Genomic DNA, 20,127 nt, shown 5'->3' with positions numbered 1-20,127 from the left:
GATTCTGCGTGTTGCTGCAGTCACATACTGATCAATGGACTATTTTTGGCCTTGAGTCCCAATGTTGAATACATTGGGCGGGATTCTCCGCCGGCGGGATTCTCCGTTTTGCCTGCAGCCCGGGGGTTTCCCGACGGTGTGGGGCTGCTCCACAGTGGGAAACCCCATTGAGCGGCCACGTAACGGAGCATGTCGCCGGCAGGGTGGAACGGAAATATGGCGGGACGGAGAATCCAGCCCGTAGTGTTCAGAGGTTACATTCACTTGGGGTTCAAAGCGTGTCTTCAAGGCTTTCAAAATCTTTGCCATCTATTCTTCGGAGAGATTTAGGATGGCATACAACTTGTAGCAGTCCCTCCCTCGCAGTTCTAAATGTGTTGCTACTTGTATTGGCTTATTAATAAATATTTCGCAATCTAGTAGTTTTGCCATTGCCAGTGAAAAAACTGCCAGTTGTGCCCTATATCTCCTTTTGTTTCGACAGGAACTGGGAGAGGAAAATTTGGTGCCATTGTTGACTTGACCAGTGAATTTTTTCCTTGCAACTTTCGGCGGGTGTTTGCTTTTCCCTGTCACTGGGTATTTGCAGCTCTGAAATCTTTCAGTAGCTGAGGCTTTTCTGCAGCTTTTCAAAACTAAATCTCAGCTCTACTTCTGACACCATGTTAAGAGCTGAAGTAAGTACAGCGCTTCTAGTGCAATGTCTTTATTGAACTGTAATGTGGCTCTCCCCAGCCTGTTGCCCTGACAGAGGTCACAATGCATATGGCAAGAGAGATGGGACCTTTCGTACATGATTGCATTTCAAAACCCATAAAACTAAGGACATTCAGCATCACAGAATATCTAGGTAGTTAATGAATGACTGACTTACCTTCAAATGTTGACATTTACCCCAAACAAACTTTGAACCTATTATATGTTTTAGCTTCATAATCTTCAGATGGAAATATTTTTCATCATTCTTAGGAAACTGTTTTGTGCAAACAATAATATACAGCCCAATGGGGGGGCAGCACGGTGGCGCAGTGGTTAGCATTGCTGCCCAGGCGCTGAGGACCCGGGTTCGAATCCCGGCCCTGGGTCACTGCCCGTGAGGAGTTTGCACATTCTCCCCGTGTCTGCGTGGGTTTCACCCCCACAACCCAAAGATGGAGTGGCCACGTTAAATTGCCCCTTAATTGGAAAAAATAATTGGGTACTCTAAATTTTAAAAAAAATACACAGCCCAGTTGAACCACCCTTGGTCTTTCCTTTTATGTCATCAGGGTATTAATTGGCTGCCCGTATATTTACTCTTTGTTTTGTGTTTAATTTCTTGTTTATGATATTATTGCTGTTTGCCCCTTAAGTGCACAGTGGCAACTTGCCTGTATTTAACCAGCCTGATGATGTTTGAAGAGTTCACCCGAGAGTGGAGACCAAGCAAGCGTTGGCTGTTATTCTGATTTAGTTCCCTCCTTGCTGCCGGGGAAAGCCTGACGTCTGTCTCAGATCGGAAACGTGATTTGTGGAGAATTGAGGGTATAAAGCTGTAGCTTGCTGCACTTTCGAGTTCCAGCGAGCAGCACCCTTCAAATGAATGAATGAAATAATGAATGAAAATCGCTTATTGTCACAAGTAGGCTTCAAATGAAGTTACTGTGAAAAGCCCCTAGTCGCCACATTACGGTGCCTGTTCGGGGAAGCTGTTACGGAATCGAACCGTGCTGCTGGCCTGCCTTGGTCTGCTTTCAAAGCCAGCGATTTAGCCCTGTGCTAAACATGCCCCATCTGCAGACATTTTGAACATATTTACAACTTTTTCCAGCTGAACTGTGCAGCTGTATTTAGATGTGCGTATTATCACAGCCATGTCAAATGGGTTGTTACAGTTAAACTCTGGGGCTCAGGGGCGGCACGATGGCACAGTGGTTAGCACTGCTGCCTCACAGCTCCAGGATCCTAGGTTCGATTCCCGGCTTGGCTCACTGTGCGGAGTCTGCACGTTCTCCCCGTGTCTGCGTGGGTTTCCTCCCACAGTCCAAAGATGTGCAGGTTAGGTGGGTTGACCATGCTAAACTTGCCCTTTAGTGTCCAAAAGGTTAGATGGGGTTTCTGGGTTATGGGGATAGGGTGGAGGCCTGGGCTTAAGTAGGGTGCTCTTTCCAAGGGCCGCTGCAGGCTCGATGGGCCGAATGGCCACCTCCTGCACTGTAAATTGAATAGCCAGCTCTTTGAAAACTGCTTGGAAGAAAACGCAACTGATCATCAATTATTCAATTTTAGTGTAAACCAATGAGTGTATCTTTTATTAATACTGTACAAATTCATGAGACTCACTTTGTATTAAATCACAGGTGGGTATTTGGGATGGCGGCAGAAGTAAACACTGTCTGTGGGCCATGAGCTCGAAGATGCACTTTTAAAAAAAAGTTTAATTTTTAATTTGGGGAAAATGTTAAATACTATAGGATTTGATTCAGTATTGAGTTTATTCCATGAAATATGTAAATGTTAGGTCACTGCTTACGAACACAAAGTGGGTGAGTTACAAGTGACCAGGATGGGGCATGGAATGAAAATTTTTTGGATAAACTTCCAATGTTAAAGTAGAAAAGCAATCTTTGTGTGTTTTCAGTGCAAGGAGAGCATCAGTAAATACTAATGAATTAAGTCAGACTTGGCTAAATGAAACATTTGATTCTCATTCCAACAAGCCTGGATATACAAACATTCTTTATGAACAAGGATGAAATAATTCTGATGTTTGCGTTCATTATATTAGGGAATGAATCATTTGGAGGGGGAAAGGTTACGGTCCCACATGGCATGTGATCAGATGATGCATTGACCTTCTCCAAAAAGAATGTTGTTCTTGGGCAACTGTTGAAATATACATCAGCAGCACAACATAATCATTTATTTTAACATTTGTAGCCTTAAATCTCTTGTGCTGAGAATGAATCTCCTCTTTCCCCCTTGCCCTTTACTCAATCCGTAAATGGCTAATTTACTTTACCATTCTCTTCATTGGTTATTGAAGTGGAGATGCCGGCGTTGGACTAGGGTGGGCACAGTAAGAAGTCTCACAACACCAGGTTAAAGTCCAGCGCTCCGAAAGCTTGTGATTTCAAATTAACCGTTGGACTTTAGCCTAGTGTTGTGAGACTTATTACTTGGCTATTGAAGGCTGGAATAGTCCATGCATTTCTGTGCTTCTTGTTTCCAACATCTTTAAAAAAATAAATTTAGAGTACCCAATTTCTTTTTTCCAATTAAGGGACCATTTAGCGTGGCCAATCCACCATACCTGCACATCGTTGGGTTGTGTGGGTGATACTCGGGGAGAATGTGCAAACTCCACACGGACAGTGACCTAGGGCCGGGATCAAATCTGGGACCTCGGCGCAGTGAGACAGCAGTACTTGCCGCCCGCTGGTTTCCGACCTCATTGAGGTTCTGCTAAATTGCATTCTTTTGGGGAGGGCGATTTTCCAAAATCACTGGTGCTAGAAGTCGTGGAATTTTATGCAGAATTTGTAAAGGCACAACTCTAATCACTGCAACCTTTTTGAGCTAGTTCTGGGAACATCAGACTAGAAGCTGGACCCATTCGCAACACCTGCCCCTGGGGTGAATTAATCACCGTTGGACATTTCCACTAATTGTGCTCATTTGAATGTTTTTAAGGAGGCTTTAAAAGTTAGGCTAATTCTTTTGTGAGCACAGACAATAAAGGATGTGTTTTAAAAGCTTTGAATGTAATTCTCTGGTTCACTAAGATACCGCCGAGTGCTCCAGTTTCCTCCCACAGTCCAAAGACGTGCAGGTTAGGTGGATTGACCATGCAAAATTGCCCAGAGTGTCCAAAAAAGGTTAGGAGGGGTTATTGGGTTACGGGGACAGGGTGGAAGTGAGGGCTTAAATTGGTCGGTGCAGACTCGATGGGCCGAATGGCCTCCTTCTGCACTGCTTGTTCTATGTTCCATGTTGTATGATCGCTGTGCTCAAATATCACGAGAAAATGCTTTATATAAAAAATTGAATTTCATTTATTTAAACACTAAGATAAAAGCAAATTATTGCGGATGCTGGAATCTGAAACCAAAACAGAAAACGCTGGACAATCTCCGAATGTGTTAATGGCAGAATAAGGTAAGCAGTGTGTCACAGGGCAAATTGGAACAGGGAACAGATGGCCCTAGTGGGGTTGGGGGAGGGGAGACTATGGTGAGGGAAAAACGGATGGATGGATAGAAATAAAAATGGGGTGAAGGTGGAGGAGAGAGTTCACAGTCTGAAGTTGCTGAGCTCAATGTTAAGTCCGGAAGGCCGTAACGTGCCTAATCGGAAGAGGAGGTGTTGTTCCTCCAGTTTGCGCTGGGCTTCACTGGAACATTGCAGCAGGCCAAGGACGGACAGGTGGGCATGAGAGCAGGACTCTTATAGCCCCTTTCTCCCCCCTCCCCCCACCCCATCATCTGTTCCCTGTTCCAAGTTATGATGTGGAGATGCCGGCGTTGGACTGGGGTGAGCACAGTAAGAAGTCTCACAACACCAGGTTAAAGTCCAACAGGTTTGTTAGGAATAACTAGCTTTCGGAGCGCTGCTCCTTCATCCTCATTAACACTACACCCTGTATGCTTCACCCAATGCCGGTGTCTTAAGTATTTACATTGTGTATCTTGTGTTGCCCTATTATGTATTTTCTTTTTCTTTTCTTTTCTTTTTATGAACTAAATGATCTGTTTGAGCTGCTCACAGATAAACACTTTTCACTATACCTCTGTACACGTGACAATTAGCAAATCCAGTCCCATCATCAGGTGCCATGCACACGTTCTAATCTCTATGTATCGTTATCAGCACCCATCTTTGCCTTAATCACTTTCTCTTTGTCTGTCTGCCAATGACATCTTTGTTAATGATGTGGAGATGCCGGCGTTGGACTGGGGTGAGCACAAGTTTGTTAATCTTTGTTAATCTTCACTGATGGCTGGCTCCCTATCCAGCCCCACCGCTCCACCCCCCCCCCCCCCCCCCCCACCACACACAACTGTTTTTGAAAAAATGATGCTTTAAAATGCTGCCTGTTTGTGCTGGTTGAAGGCTGATTTTGAGTTCACCGATACACAAACGGGTTGGGCAGAGTTTTGGGATGGAGACGTTCAAAACTGAACCAAAATTGGTGATTTTACTCGAGTAGAAACCCGTGCCACAAGATATTCTGTCTAGTTTAGACTTGGTGTTTCCTTAAATCCAGTTGCAGAATACAGTGTTTAAAATCCATTTGCAGTTAAAATCCATGTCCTCGGCTTAAATCAATAAAACTTGTAAGCTTAGGCCATTTGTCTCCAAGGCTACGAAGAAACAGGAACATAACCACACAAACTGAAGCATAACAATATTGTGCGACTGGCTCAGTTCTGTCCATGACTGATTCACCCTTTTCAATTCAATCAATCCAATAGCCCCAGCTTTCAGGGGGCTTTAGTTATTTGAATTGTTGAATTCGGACAGAATTCAGCTTTAGATTTTCAAAACCTAGATCAACTTATGTCACACTCCAGGGTGAGAAATAAAAGAAGATGATGTCGACAAATACTAATGAGATTTAACAATGGAGATTCCAAACTTTCTGTCCTTTTGAGAGCCGGAGAGTGAGATTTCTGTAAATGCTAATACTGTTACTCATTAACTTTATTTGTTGTCGAATAAATTGGCATGGTGGTCGAAATCGGAAAAGAGGTTTGGGAATTTCCTGAACTGCTGCTGCTCCAGAACTGTAACGTTGACGGATGTGTGATGGTAAATTCAATTTACTGTTGCGATGAGGAACATGTCCCCTTTTAGGTTCTTCCCTTCCAGTCAGTTACATCATAGCTAATCTCACCTCCATTTACGCACCTTAATGCCCTTTGATAACAAAAAACATCAATCTCAAGTTTTCCATTTTTCAGTTGGAGAGTTCCAGATTTTCATTATTCCTCTTATGAAGAAGTGCTTCCTGATATCACGAACAGCTGAGCGCTAATTTTAAGGATGTGCTCCCTTGTTCTGGACTCCCCTGTTCTGGACTCCCCTGTTCTAGACTCCCTTGTTCTGGACTCCCTTGTTCTGGACCATCTTAACTTTATCAGCCCCTCTGGTGTGAGGTGCGCCGGAGAGTGAACGCCTCCACCTCGTGCGCGAGGTTGGGGCTGATACAGCTGAAGGTGGTAAACAGAGCACACCTCGCGAGGATGAGCCGTAGAAGATGTGTGCGAACGTTGCGGGGGGGGGGGGGGGGGGGGGGGTGGCATTAATCACGCTCATATGTCTTGGTCCTGTCCAAAGCTAGAGGATTACTGCAAGGAGGTTTTTAGGGTAATTTCTAAAGTGGTGCACGTGAAACTGGACCCGGGCCCCCGGAAGGCCATATTCGGGGTGTCGGACCAGCCAGGGTTGGAAACGGGTGCGGAGGCAGATGTTGTAGCCTTTGCCTCGTTGATCGCCCGAAGGCAGATCCTGTTAGGGTGGAGATCAACCTCTCCACCCTGTGCCCTGTCGTGGCGGGGGGAATTCTTGACTCTTGAGAAGGTTAAGTTTGAACTGAGGGGAAGCTCGGAGGGGTTCTACAATTCATGGGCATTATTCATTACGCACTTTCAAGAACTGGATAACATCGAACATTAGTTGGGGCGTGTGGGTGGGAGGGTTGGGGGGAGGGGGTCTGTGTGTGTTAATGGCGACTATGGGTGATCCCCAATTCCTTTGTGTCATTTGTTTGTGTGAACATGCGGGCTAATGTTTGGGGTTTGGTGGGAGGATGGAATCGTTGGTATTGATATGGGGATTGACATATTTGTTACTGATTATTGTTTATTGTTGGTGGGTGTAAATTTGGGAGAATAAAAATATTTTTAAAAAACAAAAACTTTATCAGCCCATTCAACACCTTTCATCATTTCAAACCTCTCAATTCAATCACCTCAATCGATAGTCATTGGGGTGCAAGCACAGTCTATGCAATCTGTGCTTGTAATTTTAACCCTGTAACCCGGTCCCGGTGAATCTGTGTTGTGTCCCCTCCAAGATCAGTGAGTCGCAGTACCCCAGCCTAAACCGCTTTGTGCAATTACTCCACCGTCCCTTTGCATCCCAGTCCCTTGGGATGAACCTTTCAAATTATTTATTTCTTGCTCCCTTGTTTTTAGTGATTTCTATACATGGGAGCCTAAATCTCTCTGTATCTGCGTAGTTCCAAGCTTCTTACCACTTAGGAAGAATTCTCATTTTTCCTTCCTCGGCCCAGGTGGATAGCCTCGCTCTTCACCGCACTGCCATTCATTTCCCACTTACTCTGGCAACGTAAAAACAAAATACCGAAGGTGCTGGAAATCTGAACTAAAATAAGAAACACTCAATAGGCCTGATATCTGCTGTAACATTTCATTGTTGATCTTTCTTCAGAACTGTAATCTCTCCATGTTCCTATGCAGCTTTCTGCTTGTATCTACACTGCTAACTCTTCCACCTACTTGGTCTGCAAACGTAGATATGGGCGCGATCTACCGGCCACGTTGCGTTCGAGCGAAAGTGGAGCGCGGTTGGGCGTGGCCTCCTGCGGGCTTTCCCACAGCCTTTACGTCTCACCGGATTTTGGCAAGTCCCGTGAGGTGTCGGAATCGGAATCCTGCCCAAAAGGGGTGTGAGCGAATGGTGTTAAACCTATGGGGTAGGCTTACCCGGCATCTACCAGCCTCCCCAGCGAGGCTGCAGCTGGGTGTTGTTCAGGAATAGGGCAGGGTGGCTCCCTGGCCCTCCCCCTGGAACTTGGGCACTTGGGCACTGCTCAGCTGGCATTGGCAAGGTGCCTGGGTGGCATTGCCAATCTGGCAAAAACACTCAGGATGCCAGGGTGGCACTGCTAGGGTGGCACTGCCAAGGGTTGGGACCCGAGGGGGGGGGCATGCCTGTGAAGGAGGATATGAAAAGGGGGGACTGCAGGGCCACCCTACCCTGGAGGTTGGCGGGGTGGGGACGGGGTGGGGGGGGGGGGGTGACGGTTGGGGATCCTGTAAATGCTTGTGGGGGGGGGCCTGAAGAGGCGGAGACCCAGGGTCTCCATAGTGGCGTGCCCTCACTTTGGGGGGGGGGGGTGCAATTGCCCATGGGTGGAGAGTGTGGGGGACCCACAAGCTCACCTGGAGATCAGGGCACCCTTTCAAAATGGGTCCCTATCTCGGAGTTCAGCTCCCCAGTGCTGAAAATTTTTTAAGGCCGGAATTCCTGGCCGCGCCTGCCCGGCGATCGGTCTATCCCGCCTGAGGTCAATGGAGTTCTCTATTGTACCCTCTCGCCCGTGGAGATCTCGCGGCAGGCGGGGTGGAAGAATCCAGTCTTAAGTGTGCGCTGAACCGGTGAGAAACTCCCCAGGGCCCAAAAAAGTGACTAAGTGTGATTGGTGGGGGACTTGCTGGCAGAGCCAGCGGGCAACTCCCTGAAAAACCCACCACAAATGGACTTGGAAATCTTTCCGCTAAATTCCACCCTATGTTCCTTTATCCGCGTCATTCATAAGCTAGGATACCAGGTTAGACCACCTCGGAACACCACTGGTCACATCCTGCCAAATGGAGTACAGAACCAGCACCTGCTGGTGAAGGTATTGTTACAGAGGCCGGGGACTCACCTGAGAGTAATCAAAAACACAGGAAATGGGAAAGCCCAGGTAAGTACATTAGAAAAGACCAGAAAATATAACTTTGTTGATAACCTCCCTACTAAGCAGTTAGTAGTATTGACTCATCAGATCTCATGATTTGGTGTTAAGACATTAATGGAACCTATTATATTCCCAGTTGAGATGCAACATTATTCCTCCCAGCTGTAGTGAGATCATAGTTTCAGCCAATCAGAAGCTTACAGCACATTATCCTGCTTTTCCAAGCAATAAGTCCTAAAGAACTTTGCATGCCCTCTGAAAATATTGTGATTTCACAATCACAAGTTGATCAGTATTTAGACCACAATGAAAAATGTACAGCGGGATTCTCCGCTTTGCGCTGAAATGACCCGACGCCGGCGTGAAAACCGGCATGAACCACTCCGGCGTCAACAGCCCCCGAAAGTGCGGAATTCTCCACTTACCTCCACTTTCTCAGGGGGGCTAGGTGGACGCCAGAGGGGTTGGCTCCACTCGAGCCGGCGCGAGTTTGCGCATGCGCGTAAGGGCCGGCCTGATCTAGCGCATGTGCGGAACCGCCGGCGTGTTTTGGCGCATGCAGGGGTTGGCGCGGAAGGAAGGAGTGCCCCCATGGCACAGGCCCGCCCGCAGATCAGTGGGCCCCGATTGCAGTCCAGGCCACTGTGGGGGCCGCGCCCGGATCCCCCCGCCCCCCCTCCGAGGACCGCCCCAGCCGACTTAACCCGCCAGGTCCCGCCCTGTGGGACCATGCGTAACCCACGCTAGCGGGACTGGCCAAAAACGGACGGCCGCTCGGCCCATCAGGGCCCGGAGAATTGCTGGGGAGGCCGCTGCCAATGGCTCCCAACCGGCGTGGCGTGAACCCCGCCCAAAAAACGGCGTGGGAGAATGCAGCAGCGGGGCGGGATTCATACCGTCCCCCCGGGGATTCTCCGACCTGGGTGGGGGTTGGAGAATCCCGCCCGTAAACTTGAGCACAGGTTTGTGATGAATCATTTTGTTGATTGATTCAAAGTAAAATGATGACAATCCGAGCATATCAAAAAATGAACAGAACAGTGAGAAAGTACTAAAAAGACGTGAAATTAGCAGAAAACTAGCAATAAAAGAAAGATGAAGAAATTAAAGGGTACTTGTAACTTATGGCGTTTCCAAATTATTTGAAAATAAAATAGAGGAAAAACGTAGGTTAATTTAACAGTAATTTGATTGTGTAGCTTTACAAGGACACAGCTGATACCCTGTCAGCAGAAGAATACATTGAGCAAGTGCGACATTCCTGTCTTTGTAGAACAGTATATTTTAGACCTGACAAACACCATGGAAAATCCCGGAATACCTGGAGCCATTGCGATCACTCTCAAATTCAAATTTCCTTTTTTACTACGTTGGATTTTGTTGTTGTTGAGATTTTGTTCTTTTATTTTGTTTTGTGATTACAAATTTAAATGTTGCCACTCCAAGTTTGGGAAGTTTAGATTGCTGCTTTGTGATAATCCCCAAATTAACTACCTCTATGTATTAAAAAACAAACCTGTACAGTTGAAATGATTATTTTCACCGAAGTGATTTTGCTGGTTTGCTTCGTGTGGAAAAATCTGAATTCCTGTCATTCTGAACCACGATCCTCATAACTGTAAATAAAAGGTGGAAATCTGCGCTAAGAGGTGGATATGTTGGACAGGCCGCACTTTCTGTTTTCCTCACCAGACGATGGCACATCATGCAGCCCAGTGTGAAGTTTAAAAAGCAACAGAAAGCACTTAAATTTAGCAACGAGAAAGTGTGATTAAGAAACTTTTATTAGGTAATGGTTCTGATGAAAGCTTGGCTCCCTTGAAATAAAATTGTGATTCTTGCATTAATATGAATTCTGGATGTTTACGATCTTTTTCTCACGGTGCAGTCTTGTGTTTATCAAGCTGACTAACGTCACCGCTGGGAAATGGAACACATTTTTTCTGATGAAGTCATTTTGTCACTGGCAGCTTTGGGTCAAGTGTAGGGCAGCCAGATGCAGGACAAAGTTCTCATTACGAGGCAACAGCAACTTGCCGCAGACCTAGCCTCGATCTCTACTTGCACCCCCTGTTGGCTAGGGTTATGTTTTCCATTTTTCCAAAGTTTTCCTGTGCAATGTTATTATATCTAACTGACCTCTGGGCACTGTAGGAACCTGTCTCGTAAAAGGGTAACTTACCAGTTTATACATTTTAAGTGGGGTTGGCTGATGTGCAGTGTTTTGGTGATCTGAGGTTTCTTTTTAATGCTTCAAGAACATGGGAGTATTGCAGTGTGTTTGTTAAAATCTTAATTGGAGTACATAAACGGCAGAGGGAAATCATGCAAGTACTTTGGAAACAGATTTTCTAAACTGGTTATTTCTGGTGTGTGGATATCCCAACTAGGATTGGGCTAATTCTAAATATTCTAAACTGTCATGCAGCCCTATAGAGAGCATTCAACGGGGACCTGCACTTCAATGGAAATGATGCAGGTTCTGCTTGTTTAAGGTTGATTTAACTGGGAGGTATCGAGTTGCATTGTGTGCAGCACAGATCTAGCTGTTTTAGTTTTTGGAAACATTTAATACAACGTAATTGTGTTCCGGTGTGAAAACCTAATTACGGCAGAAAGTTACTGCATTTTCTGATGCGCAAAACGTGGTAAAGTGGAGCGCTGAGGGCAAATTGTTAAGTTGCTACTTTTAGTTACGTGCAAGTTGGATTGGATTTGGATTTGGATTTTGTTTATTGTCACGTGTACCGAGGTACAGTGAAAAGTATTTTTCTGCGAGCAGCTCAACAGATCATTAAGTACATTAAAAGAAAAGGAAATAAAAGGAAATAAATAATAGGGCAACACAAGGTACACAATGTAACTACATAACACCGGTATCGGGTGAAGCATACAGGGTGTAGTGTTAATGAGATCAGTCCATAAGAGGGTCATTTAGGAGTCCGGTAACAGCGGGGAAGAAGGTGTTTTTGAATCTGTTCATGCGTGTTCTCAGACTTTTGTATCTCCTGCCCGATGGAAGAAGTTGAAAGAGTGAGTAAACCGGGTGGGAGGGGTCTTTGATTATGCTGCCCGCTTTCCCAAGGCAGCGGGAGGTGTAGATGGAGTCACTGGATGGGAGGCAGGTTCGTGTGATGGACTGGGCGGTGTCCATGACTCTCTGAAGTTTCTTGCGGTCCTGGGCCGAGTAGTTGCCATACCAGGCTGTGATGCAGCCAGATAGGATGCTTTCTAAGGTGCATCTGTAAATGTTGATAAGAGCTAATGTGGACATGCCGAATTTCCTTAGTTTCCTGAGGAAGTATAGGCGCTGTTGTACTTTCTTGGTGGTAGCGTCAACGTGGGTGGACCAGGACAGAATTTTGGAAATGTGAGAAGTGTGCGAGATCCTGGGGCTTAGCGATGGGTTGAGGAATGATCCAGTGGATCTCTGCAGTGGATGATGCATTCAATGTCAGGAATGCTGCAGCTGAATTTTAAAATGCAATTGCATAGTTGGCGGTTTGGTTTCAACTATTTAACTCACTTGTTCAGGATGATGAAATTAGATTCATCTGATTTAAAATTAAAATATGTTGTGGCTTTAATTATCCTGCGGCTTCCTTAAATGAAACTAAAGGCTATTGAGAATTCCTTTGTCAGAATGAGGGCTACGTGGGATGTAATCAATGTCTTCCTGCTTGGCATGTCCCGTGACGTTTAGAGAAGACCCAACAATGTTTGTTTAAATTGATTAATCACAAACAGTCCTCTGTAGAACCAAATAGATTGAAGAGCTTCCGCAGTGAATGCATGTGAATTGTTTTTGAGGTAGCAGGCCAAACTACTTAATCTTTCGAAAAGCTGGTGCCCTATCAGCAAGTTTCTACTTTGTTTGTGGCATTTATTTTTGGCTATGTGGCAAATACTGGAATTAAATATCTGAATACCCTGCCGTAGGTCTTTAAATTCGATACGATTGACACTTCTGTGTCCAAAGCAAAGAGGGAGCGGGAAAAGCTGATAGACGATATAATGGAGGTTGATCGCGGGTTTGTGAACAGTCCATCGCCAGAGCTATTAGCGGAGACGGAAAAATTGCAAACGCAGTTTGTTTGATCTGATCTCTACGGATAGGGCGGTGTGACAGCTGAGGCGAGCTAAAGGGGCAATCTGCGAGTATGGGGAGAAGGCAAATCTGCCCCTAGCATGCCAACTGAGGGAACGGGAGACAGAGGGAGATTGTCCAGATTAGGGTGCGGAATGGGGGGCTTGTCTCAGCTCAGGAGAAGGTGAATGAGGTGTTTAGGGCCTTCTACAATAAGCTATACAGGGCCGAACACCGCAGGATGAGAGGGATATATGGTGGCGTTCATGGGGGAGTTGGGATATGGTGGGGTTCCTGGGGGAGTTGGGATATGGTGGGGTTCCTGGGGGAGTTTGGATATGGTGGCGTTCATGGGGGAGTTGGGATATGGTGGGGTTCCTGGGGGAGTTGGGATATGGTGGGGTTCCTGGGGGAGTTGGGATATGGTGGGGTTCCTGGGGGAGTTTGGATATGGTGGCGTTCCTGGGGGAGTTGGGATATGGTGGCGTTCCTGGGGGAGTTGGGATATGGTAGCGATCCTGGGGGAGTTGGGATATGGTGGGGTTCCTGGGGAAGTTGGAGTTTCCCAAGGTGGGGGAGGAATTACAGGAAGAACTAGAGACTCCTTTGGAGTTGGAAGAGATCATGGAGGTGCTGAAATTGATGCAGTCGAGGAAAGCACTGGGACCTGACGGGTTCCTGGTGGAACTTTATGAAACATTTGTAGACCAGCTGACCCTTTATTGTTGGGGATGTTCAGTGACTCCTTGGAGCAAGTGTCAATTTCCCTGCTCTTGGAGAAGGACAAAGACCCCGCAGACTGCGGGTCATTTCGTCCGATCTCCCTGTGAAATGTGTTGCGGAGCTTCTAGCTAAGGTGTTGTTGGTAAGACTGGAGTTTTGTCTCCCAAGGTGGTGGGGAAAGACCAAAAGGAGTTTGTAAAGGGGGGGTTGATGGCAAACGTGAGGCGGCTGTTGAACGTGGTACTTACCCCTCGCTTGATGCGGAGAAGGCGTTCGACCCGGTCTGGATGTGCGGGTCTTCAAACTTCTGTGCCTTCTGCCTGATGGAAGGGTCTGGAAGGAGGCAATGCCTGGGTGGGAGGGGTCTCTGATAATGCTGTCTGCTTTTCTGAGGCAGTGGGAGGTGTAGACAGAATCAATGTGGGGGTGGCCAGCTTGTGTGATGCGTTGGGCTGGGTTTACCACACTCTGCAGCTCCTTGCGATCTTGGACCGAGCAGTTGCCATATCAGGCTGTGATGCAGCCGGATAGGATGCTCTCTATCACACATCTGTAGACGTTTGTGAGAGTCGATGCAGACATGCCAAATTTCTTTAGCTTCCATAGGAAGTAGAGACGTTGTTGGGCTTTCTTGACTGTTGCATCAACGTGAGTGGACCAACAATGACAGTGGGTACAGACTGTTGGTGATGGTGACCCCCAGGAACTTGAAGCTATCGATCATCTCCACTTCGGAGCCATTGATGCAGACGGGAGTGTGTGTCGTTCTGCGCCTCCTGAAGTCGATGATCAGTTCCTTGGTCTTTCCGACATTTAGAGAGAGGTTGTTTTCGGTACACCATGCAACCGAGTGATTTATCTCCCTCCTCCTCGTTGTTTGAGACCTCGCGCCTCTACTCGGCTCCCTGACTAGGGTCTCGATGCTGGGGTCCTGAAACTCCCAGGAAAATCCAGCCTATAATCTCCAAAGCACCTGCTCTATTCTATTTTCGCTTGAGCACTGTGTTCAAAAAGTGCCCAGTCATGAGTTTCTATAATACACAGGTTTGGGTCTGGAGATTGAAAATTTCATTTGGGGGCAGAAGGGAAGAGAATCAAATTCCTTCTCTCATCTCTTGTTTTGAATGCTCCTCTGTGAATTTGGGCTCGGCTTGCCGACTGGAAAATGATGCTGAAACTCTGATTTAATTACAAAGTGTACAGCCTTTCAGTTAGTGTTTTGTGGCAACACCATCTTTTATAAGTGGGAATGAGCAGAGCTGTGATGTGCTGGTTCAGCTAATCTTTCAAAGCGATTTTATAATTCCCAGTAATTTACAAATGTTTTCCTATTACTGTACCCTGCTGCCCCTCTGAAGCAAATGCATTTCATGCCAGTTGAAAACAGAAAGATTACTCACTTGTGAAATGTCACTCAAGGTCCCTTTCAGCACTCCAGAACTTGTGAAAGAATGTATAATATACAGTCGCTAATTCGGAAATATATAACACCACTGATGAATCCCTGTTTGTAATTTGCTGTGCAATGTGAAGTAACTAATCAACAGCTGTGGCATTGCAGATGTTTGAGAGTGGTTTATGTGGAAATTGTGAAAGGCAGCATTGAGAGCCCTTCTGCAGATATAATGCCTATGGAATTACCCCATGTAGAAAGTCGACATTGTGCATTGTTTGGAAATAAATCTTTCTAAAACTTTCCGGTGCCTGACACACTATATTGAAAAGAAAAGATAAAATTGCTCTGCATTTTCTACTCCATATTCACACACATCAATGTACTTATTTGTGGATCTTGAATATTGCTGAAAAGAGAGACGTGGTGCCGAACTTTATTGTCTTGCACGTATCCGATTAATTAATGTTTGTCCTGGTGAGTGTAAGATGAAAAGATTCGACAATGCATCTCTCTCTTCAATAATATTGAAGTTCTGTACTACCACTGTTGTTTTATTGAGATATATGTTTTTTGTTTCCAATGAGGCATATTTTTAGCACTGTATGCTACTGTGATCGTTTGGAGTACAAATTAGTCAATGACAGATTCTTTATTTAAATACTAAGTCGAGGGTTAGTAGCACAGTGATTTAGCAGTGAAAGATCAGCTGTTGGTTCTAATAAGACTTGTTTTTTTTTTCAATAATTGCAATATTACCTTTGCATCAAAAAACAAGCTCCTCTTTAACAAGTAATTCGCAATGAAAAAGCTCCAGCATAAAGCTGAAGAATACTCTCTCATCCTTCAAATTTCCTTCGGATCAACATAGCCCATAATTAAAGCTCCATGATTTTGAAATCAAACTATAATATTGATCATATTTCCTGAACCAAAACTGGGGGTGGGGGGGGGGCTCAGTGCGATGAAACAAAAAGCTTTTAGCCTAAATTTCAACAGTTGCACATATAAAATGCAAATGAATGTGTGTGCAGTTATCCTGGAATACAGGGATGTATGGTTGTCCATCACTATTGAATAGGATAATCTTCCTTTTTCTGTTACTTTATTGGAGATTGTAACCCGTCGTACTGCATTTGGCCCTTTCAACCTCTCAAACGTAGAATCATTGCCACTGCTGGCAACTGTTGCCTGGACTGAGATCAACAATGAAACAGACCAGGAATGGAACGAGGATCTCTTATTCTGTTTGACGTGCGTCGTGCCAGTCAATGCCTTAAGACTTTTTGTGTGTTTCGAACCTGAATTCATGTTGTGTTTTCATTTTCCTATGTAATTATCTCTTTTAATGATTTGCCTTATGAATATATCTTCAATGAACTGAATAATTATCCTGAAATCCAGGCCCCACTGGGGCATTCAGCTGATGTGTTTTTAAATTCTGCATATAAACTATTTTTTTTTTTGTGTGTTTCACAGGCATGTTAAGCGGTCAGACTACAATCAGCAGCAGCAAACTGGAAAAGCTAGACTCGCAGCAAGTTCTGAAACTCTGTTTGCGCTATCAGGATCACCTGCATCAATGTGCAGAGGCAGTGGCTTTTGATCAAAATGCCCTTGTTAAGCGAATCAAAGAGGTAGGTGGGAGGAATGAGAATCGGACAAAGTAGGAAATACCAATGAGCATTTGCAATTAGCTCTGAGCTCGTTTTGTGTGATTTTATTGTAAATATCAGGACAGATTATTTTCCACCGACAACTCCTGTGAGCTGACTTGGATTTAGTATTCTGTATTCTTTTTAAGATTCTAGGTTTTAGGATACATGTGTGACTGAGTGTTCTTGTGCCAAAACACCGATGTATTTTAAATTGATCAGGAGCACTGACATAAACCGCAAATAGTTAAAAATTAGATCTGAAAAGAAGTACAATAATCGGAAAATTTGATTTGCAAATTATATTGTGTGAATTACCTTTCTACTTCTTTTGCAACAAGTCCGAACATTAAGCATGAATTATTCATATATAATACAAGTATGATAAAGCTATCTCCTGTTGTGTGCCAGAAATATTCGCTGACCCACATCACACTTGTGCATTTGCCTTGACACACTTCATACCAGCGAACAGTCTTCCTGTGGTATTAAGTCCTGGACGTGTTCAGCAGGTCTGGCAGCATCTGTGGAGAGAGGAACTGAGTTAAAGTTTTGAATCAAAGAAGGATCCTATTCATTAATGTTAACGTTTCAAGTTGAAGATCATAACTTTTCTTTGACTCAAAAAGTTAACTCTTTCTCTCTCCACAGATGCTATCAGACCTGTTGAGCATTTCCAGCACTTTCTATTTTCAATTCCGATTTCCAGCATCTGTTCTTATTTTAGCCTTTGTGGGTCAGCTTCCAGGTATAGATGGTTCTTTGGCATGACTAGTCCAACTAATTTAACTGGGGCGTAAAACCATTTGAAATTCTGCAATCCATAATCTAGATCAGTGTTGAACTCTGATTCCCTGACCTTCTATGCAAACAAGGGCTTTGTGTACTGACCTTTGCGGTCTGTCCTGACCAACTTTTGGCATGAGCTAGATTGTCAATTTGCTACCCCTTCTGAAGGCTGCCCACCTGTTCTCTGCACCCTTCTTGAAAGTTCAGTTCGCCCCTGTGTGAGTGAGGGGTGTGTGTGTTTGAATGAGGGGTGTGTGAGGGGTGGGTATGTGTTTGTGTGTATTGGGGGGTGGATGTGAGGGATAGTGAGTATTGTGTGTGTAGGTCAGCCATGATCTTATTGAACATTGGTGCAGGTTGGGAGGGCAGTATGGTCTCAGGCTGTGAGGCCTACTCCAATTCCTGTTCCGTCCTTGGGTTTTCAGGTGAAATTTAAAGCAGAGAGATTGATTTTGGCTGGAAGATTGAGGCAGCATAGAGGGAACAGGAGCCAAGGGAAATGGGAATGTGTATACACAAGTCTTTGAAGTTGCCAGGAGGAATTGAGAAGGCTGTTTAAAAGACAAACCAATTCAGTGACTTTTGAACAGAGGCATGGAGTGCAAAAGCAAGGAAATCATGTTGAAACTTCACAAAAAACTGGTTAAGCCGCAGCCAGCGTATTGTGGCCACTAATTATAAAACAGAAAATGCTGGAAAACTCAGCTGGTCTGCTAGCATCTGTGGAGAGAGAAACAGAGTTAACTTTCTTACATTGACTCTGTTCCTCTCTCCGCAAACACTGTTTTTATTTCAGATTTCCATCATCCGCAGTAATTTGCTTTTATTGTTGTGTCCGATTCTGGACTTGGGAAGGAGGGTGGAGACGGTGCAGAGGGGCAAGACTGATGTTACTTGGACTGATCCGAGAAACTGGTGGTGTTCCCCTTGGAGCAGAGAAGTTTAAGGGGAGATTTGATGGATGTGTTCAAGGTCGTGAAGGGTCAGGGTGGCATGTGGCACAGTGGTTATCACTGGGACTGCGACGCCGAGGACCCAAGTTCGATCCCGACTCTGGGTCACTGTCTGTGTGGAGTTTGCACGTTCTCCCCGTGTTTGCATGGGTTTCATCCCCACAACCCAAAGATGTGCTAGTTAGGTGGATTGGCCACGCTAAATTACCCCTTAATTGGAAAAGAAAAATAATTGGCTACTTTAAATTCTTTTTAAAAAAAGATCGTGAAGGTTTTTGCAAATGAGACAAACCTGTTCGCAGGGAAATGAAAATGAAATGAAAATCACTTATTGTCACAAGTAGGCTTCAAATGAAGTTACTGTGAAAAGCCCCTAGTCGCCACATTCCGGCGCCTGTTCGGGGAGGCTGGTACGGGAATTGAACCCGTGCTGCTGGCCTGCCTTGGTCTGCTTTCAAAGCCAGCTATTAAGCTCTGTGCTAAACCAGCCCCTGTGGCAGAGGGATCAGTGAACAGAGGGCACATGAGGGGGAAAAGTATCTGTGCAAGAGTTGGGCAGTGCATTCCTGGCTATAAGCCCGCCCGCGGCAGAAGCAGATTCAGCAATACCTTTCCGCAGGGAGTCGGATATCTAATTGGAAATAAAACAAATTGCAGGTTTCAAGGGGACGGGCAGGAGAGCGAGACTCACCGACCAGCTCGTTAAGTGCTGGCCCAGGGACAGGAATCGAGTGCGTTCCTTCATGCCATATGATTCTTTGAAAGTGAGATGCTGGTGGACGAGGAAATAGCAAGAGAGAAGTTGAAGTGATATGGAGTGGAAAATCAAGTTACGAACAGCATGTGAGAAAATGTAAATATGGAGACCAAGGTACCAAGGAAAAAGAAAAACAGACCAGTGGCAATGAGAGCAGAGGAATGAAGGGCAGAGACTTTCTTGCACTTTTTCTAAGGGGCTGTGGCTTTTTCTCTTGGTGGTTAATGGATTAAGTTTCTCTGGGCCAAGATCAGTTATAGTTATTTAACTCTTTTTAAATTTTATGAAACATGAATGAGCAGTTGAAAAATGACCCAAGGGCACGATTGTGTCCACAAATGGAAGTAATAATACTTCAGAGTTTAGATCAGAGATCTACAATGATCTAAAGTTGATTCAGCCAGTTTTCACCAGTTGGGAAATTGAGTTTCATTATGAGTGATGAACTGTGATGGCCTCAGAAGCGATAAAACGTGTTTATGTTGTGGTTCCAAGTTGAATGCCAAGCATTACACAATATCTAAAGATATGTGCAGATGTTTCAAAATCCAGCTGTTTCCAATGCATTATTCTCCTTTGAGTTATGCAAGTTAAGATGTATCAACTGATGTATATTCTCAAATCTAAATATCTGGCACTAATATTTACCAGATTCTTTTGCATAATCATATTGGCACGGTCCTCATTATATTTAAGTTTTAAAAAAAAATCTTGGGAATTCTGAAAATTGATGTAGCACCGCTTCTACTAAAGGGAGTTTTAAAAACTAGACAATCCAACATAATGTATGTTGCTAGGCCTCCCTAAACTGATGATGTATACCATCTAATTTGTAGTAAAACATGATTGCAATGTGTGCCATAAGTGATTGGATCGTATTTTTCATACTGTTTCTGCACTTCTGTTACTTTGCTTTCCTCCTCACTCTCACCCTGGCATCCCACTCCCATCCACTCATCTCCTGCTTGCCTTGTTTTCCCTTATTACCTGTTTCCTCAAGAATTAAACCGTAATTCTGCGATAATACAGTGCATGATATTGATCGATCTTTATTAATAAACACCTTCTCCCAAAGGGATGG

The 20,127-nt window shown here is 44.9% G+C and overlaps 1 protein-coding gene across 1 annotated transcript in view; it reads left to right on the top strand.

Annotated features, from left to right (window-relative positions):
• The window catches only part of borcs5 (BLOC-1 related complex subunit 5), a 115,163-nt gene that overhangs the window by 50,503 nt on the left and 44,533 nt on the right, over positions 1–20,127 (top strand). The window contains exon 4 of the mRNA XM_072485349.1: positions 16,372–16,529. Coding sequence (XP_072341450.1) covers positions 16,372–16,529 — 158 coding nt within the window. The remainder of the gene's footprint in view (positions 1–16,371; positions 16,530–20,127) is intronic.

This window comes from Scyliorhinus torazame, chromosome 19, assembly GCF_047496885.1.
Source record: "Scyliorhinus torazame isolate Kashiwa2021f chromosome 19, sScyTor2.1, whole genome shotgun sequence".
Lineage (NCBI taxonomy): Eukaryota > Metazoa > Chordata > Chondrichthyes > Carcharhiniformes > Scyliorhinidae > Scyliorhinus > Scyliorhinus torazame.
Note: the sequence above shows the minus strand (reverse complement) of the source record. Positions and strands in the feature narration are given on the sequence as shown.